We start from the raw sequence: 4,135 nt of genomic DNA, 5'->3' as shown, positions 1-4,135 counted from the left end.
ATCTCCAATTAAACAAAGGAAGGAACACACTTTTGTGTCACAAACAAAATATACTAAAACCATGAACGGATTTAATAAGTTCAAATGCAAAACATATATACGAACCCAAATGTCAACCTTGACTGAGAAAACAGTTGCAGATCAAACCTACCACCGTCGTCCCATAATATAAGACATTTCTAATCTAAGCCGTAAACACGTTTTATATTGAGGGAATTTGGTAGGTACATTTGCAATGAAAGCTCAAAGTACCTCGGTGGTGGTATCAGGTGATACCAAGGTTTAAGTGATACCATGATACGGGCTTCCGAGAGCCGTGGGATCTCAGATCTGATGGCTACCGCAAGCTTTTGAACATTTTGCAAAAACGCCAACCGGAAGTCTTAAAATTACGTGCAGATACAATAGCTCTTTAGACGCCGTCAGATCTGGAATCCAACGGCCGAGAAGTCTATATCTCCTAAGTTTTGGGTATCACTTGAAATTTCCCCCCGCGGTGGCGCCGGTGGCGTGTGCTGCCGTTCCTGCGGTGCCACCTGCTGCGTGATACAGGGGCCAAGCCGGCCAGGTGGTGCTTCCCCAAGTCCTCCTCGGGTCGGTCCTGCCCGGTCTTCCTTCCTCCTACTTTTCCCCAGCACAAACAAAAGAAAAATGGAGTTAGCCATGGCCGCCGCCTACACCTCGTGCCTGGGCCTGCCCCCCGCCGCGCACCCGTACGACGACGCATCCGTGGCCTGCGCCCTCGGCCAGCTCTACTCCACCAAGGATCCGTTCGCCCTGCCGGTCAGCTGCCTCCTCCCGCCCCCCGAGCTGCCGCCGGCCTTCGGGTTGCCCGTCGGCGGCCTCGCCCCCGTCTGCTGCTGCGCCAAAGCCGCGGGGCCCCCCGCGTTCCCGCCCTTTCCGTGGGCGCACGCGCCCTCGCCGCCAGCGCCGCCGCGCTGCGCCATCACGGAGATCGACGAGTCCCGGGAGGTGGAGTCGGAGGACAACCTCTCCCCTCGCTCTGTCCTCACGCCCTGGAGGAGGCCGACGCCCGCCTCGCCGCTGTCTCCGCCTCCGCCTCTTGTGGTCGGGGGCAAACGGGCCTTCGACCCAAGCAGCGAGAAGACTTCTCTGATGATCTGCAATATCCCCAACGGATTCGTGTAAGCATGCTGCTCTTCTCTGCTGCCAGCCATTTCCCCCTCTTCTTTTTGCTGAAGTACTCTGTGAATTCTTGGTATGCGGCGCAGGAAGCGGAGGTTCATGGCGATTCTGGACCAGCATTGCGTCCAGGAGAACGATAATCCTGAATGGCGTGTCGTTGGCGGTGGCAAGTTCGTGAGGTCGGAGTATGACTTCCTCTACATCCCAATAGACTTCAGGTAGTACTAGCATTTGCATTTCTGAATTTGCTAATTCTCAATTGCCTGAAAACGAATTAGTCTAGTCGATTCTTCAGGAGAGTAGAGAGTAGAGAGAGAGAGAGAGAGAGAGAGAGAGAGAGAGAGAGAGAGAGAGAGAGAGAGAGAGAGAGAGAGAGAGAGAGAGAGAGAGAGAGAGAGAGAGAGAGAGAGAGAGAGAGAGAGGGAGAGAGGGAGCGAGGGAGGGAGGGAGGGAGAGAGGGAGGGAGAGCGAGGGAGGGAGGGAGGGAGGGAGGGAGAGCGAGGGAGGGAGGGAGGGAGGGAGGGAGGGAGGGAGGGAGGGAGAGAGAGGGAGAGAGAGGGAGAGAGAGAGAGAGAGAGAGAGAGAGAGAGAGAGAGAGAGAGAGAGAGAGAGAGAGAGAGGGAGAGAGGGAGAGAGGGAGCGAGGGAGGGAGGGAGGGAGCGAGGGAGGGAGAGCGAGGGAGGGAGGGAGGGAGGGAGGGAGAGCGAGGGAGGGAGGGAGGGAGGGAGGGAGGGAGGGAGGGAGGGAGGGCCTTTCCTTTCCTGCTCCAAGTTCCCCTGCGGTAACAAGGAATTCCTGCCGGTGCGCTTCGGCCCGCCACGGGATGGCCTCCGGCCGACGGTGGAGCGTGTGATTGGCCGCACGCTGGTCCACCGCCCCACTGATCAATCCGCCCGCCCCATGCCGCATGCTGCACGTATGTGTCCTCAAAGTTATAATCTGAACTTTTTCTGAACTTTGTATGGCTAGTAAGCAGTCGTGACCTGAATTGTATTGAGGTTTAGGGCCAGTTCTTTTGGGGCTTACGGGTAGCTGCCAAAATAAGCTGCCCCCTACCCAGCTTATTCTGGCAGCCCAACCTAAATTTTATTCTAGAAGCCTACTACTATGATGTTGTATTATGCTAGCGAAATGTACTCTTAGTTACTAGGAGTAGTTTCTTAGCATTAAAAACTAACTGGCTGATCCTTTCTCTCTGATGTTCTATTATTGACTGATCCTTTCTCTCTGATTAAGCTATAACTAACTGGCTGTTGGATACATTTTTGGTCCTCTTGCAGAAAGAGGAGGCAAATCGAAACCTGCTGCAGTGGGGAACAAAACTGTTTGAGCTGGTGGCTACTGGCTAGTGATGTCTTTGCTTCGTCGCGAGGATGGAGGCCTACTCACCTTACCGTAGGTGCTTAGTGTGCTTGGTTACCCGAGATGTTGTGATCAAGTTTAGATGGTTCTTTTGTGGGTGCATGAGTATCTTCTAGTATCTGTATCCTAGCTTGGAGATGTTGGTTTCATTTGCCTTCCCTAGGTAGCAGCTATGCTTGGTGGTTCTGCCATCCGATTTCCTTTGAGTTGTCACTAACTGTACTCATCTGCCCAGAACTTTGTTAGATTGGTGTCTGCATCTGTTCGTATGTTATCCGCCCGTGTATGTGGTTAAAGATTTGGCATCCCGTTGCAATGTGTGATGTTGATGGCGCTGAACGAAGAGGTTAATATTGGGGGAGATTTTTGGCTCCCTGAGCACCAATGTGCTGTTTTTCCGCCCGCAAGTCTGCCCTTTGATTGTTGCAACAATGGGTGATATTTGAAATAATTTTATCTAGATTAATAACATAACGCCTGGTCATGTATGCATCGCTGCCCTCGGTTATCTCTGGAGCAAGGTAAGGTTATCGTCAGGTTTTGGGTGATATATCGGAGAAAACATATCTGGATTTTTTTCCATATTCTTGTACAGAAATGCATTTTTAGTAAAATAGAACTGTGAAGTCAATGCTCTAGCCTAACAAACTTGAGGTTGCCAAACGTTTCCGTAAATGGTGACCATAACGGTAACTTCCACGCTTCCAGGACTTTGTTCTAAGACGGGATTTGCTCCTCTGACGATGGAGGGATACTCTTCGGAGTTTGGACCCACTCGGTATTAAGGTATCCATCATTAGCTGACTATACATATAGCGTGATATGATCATGGGTTTACCAGAATACAGAAACAAGAAAATAGAATAATATCAGTAATAAGGATCACTTGGTATTGTGATCAACCAGTTGCTTCACAAGGATATCGATAAAAGTCTCACCTGAAGTTTTGTTAAGTATCGCGGAGCAAAGGAACTGTGTACGCAAAGCCAAGTTTCGCTCGATAAAAGATATTCGTGTATATGTGAGAATCAATATGGATGTCCAGATCTCATCGAACCCGCAGGGTCAAATGCTTAGTTGTTAGTAGTTTGATAGAGAGCAAGGAGACACTTGAGTATTAGAAAAGGCACCGGAAGTGTTCCGCGTATTTTCGAAAATGTTTCGGGAAGTTTCAAGAAGGTCCAAGTAATGCCGAAAATGTTTCAAAGGTGCTCACAGAAGTCTTGGAAGCGTGGAAGATTCCAAGTGGTCCAATTGGGCTGCCACCTTGGTTGCAGCGGCCACATGGGCCCAAATGGCGCACCCCCTTCAGCTTATTAGGCAAGGAAGTGGAGCTGTGTGAGAAAGGAAAGGATCTCTAGGGGATGCTCCTCGTTGCACATGGAAGGGACGGATCCCCAGGGGATCCTTCCCCTTGATGCGACCAGCCCTTGGGGTTGCCCCCTCCACAAGTTGCATCCCCTATGCCACCTATAAATAGAGGAGAGGGGCACCCCCCCCCCCCCAAGAGAGAATTTTCTGAAAGCCTACACCCCTTCCCTCTGTGCCAACATCCTCTCTACGTCGTAAGGCTACTGCGCCAATTACTCTCTGATAGCTCTTTGTCCTGGACGTCAAAGTGCTGCTG

General features: G+C 51.2%; 1 protein-coding gene across 1 annotated transcript; it reads left to right on the top strand.

Moving 5' to 3' along the window:
* The first annotated feature begins 525 nt into the window (after positions 1 to 525).
* On the top strand, positions 526 to 2,782 carry LOC123107497 (protein MEI2-like 6). The gene is made up of 3 exons (XM_044529483.1): positions 526 to 1,145; positions 1,233 to 1,364; positions 2,427 to 2,782. Exons 1-3 carry the CDS (start codon positions 652 to 654, stop codon positions 2,551 to 2,553), a joined length of 753 nt encoding a protein of 250 aa, XP_044385418.1. The 5' UTR covers positions 526 to 651; the 3' UTR covers positions 2,554 to 2,782.
* Positions 2,783 to 4,135: the final 1,353 nt, after the last annotated feature.

The sequence above is a fragment of the Triticum aestivum genome, chromosome 5A (assembly GCF_018294505.1).
Source record: "Triticum aestivum cultivar Chinese Spring chromosome 5A, IWGSC CS RefSeq v2.1, whole genome shotgun sequence".
In the NCBI taxonomy this organism is placed as follows: Eukaryota; Viridiplantae; Streptophyta; class Magnoliopsida; order Poales; family Poaceae; genus Triticum; species Triticum aestivum.
The sequence above is the reverse complement of the archived record's forward strand: the minus strand, read 5'-3'. Positions and strand labels throughout refer to the sequence as shown.

Excerpts from the sequence above, each read along its gene's own strand:
- LOC123107497 (XM_044529483.1), top strand. The coding sequence starts at position 652 with ATGGAGTTAGCCATGGCCGCCGCCTACACCTCGTGCCTGGGCCTGCCC. Across the intron at positions 1,146-1,232 it reads AATATCCCCAACGGATTCGT|GAAGCGGAGGTTCATGGCGA; the intron begins GTAAGCATGCTG and ends TATGCGGCGCAG. Across the intron at positions 1,365-2,426 it reads TACATCCCAATAGACTTCAG|AAAGAGGAGGCAAATCGAAA; the intron begins GTAGTACTAGCA and ends GTCCTCTTGCAG.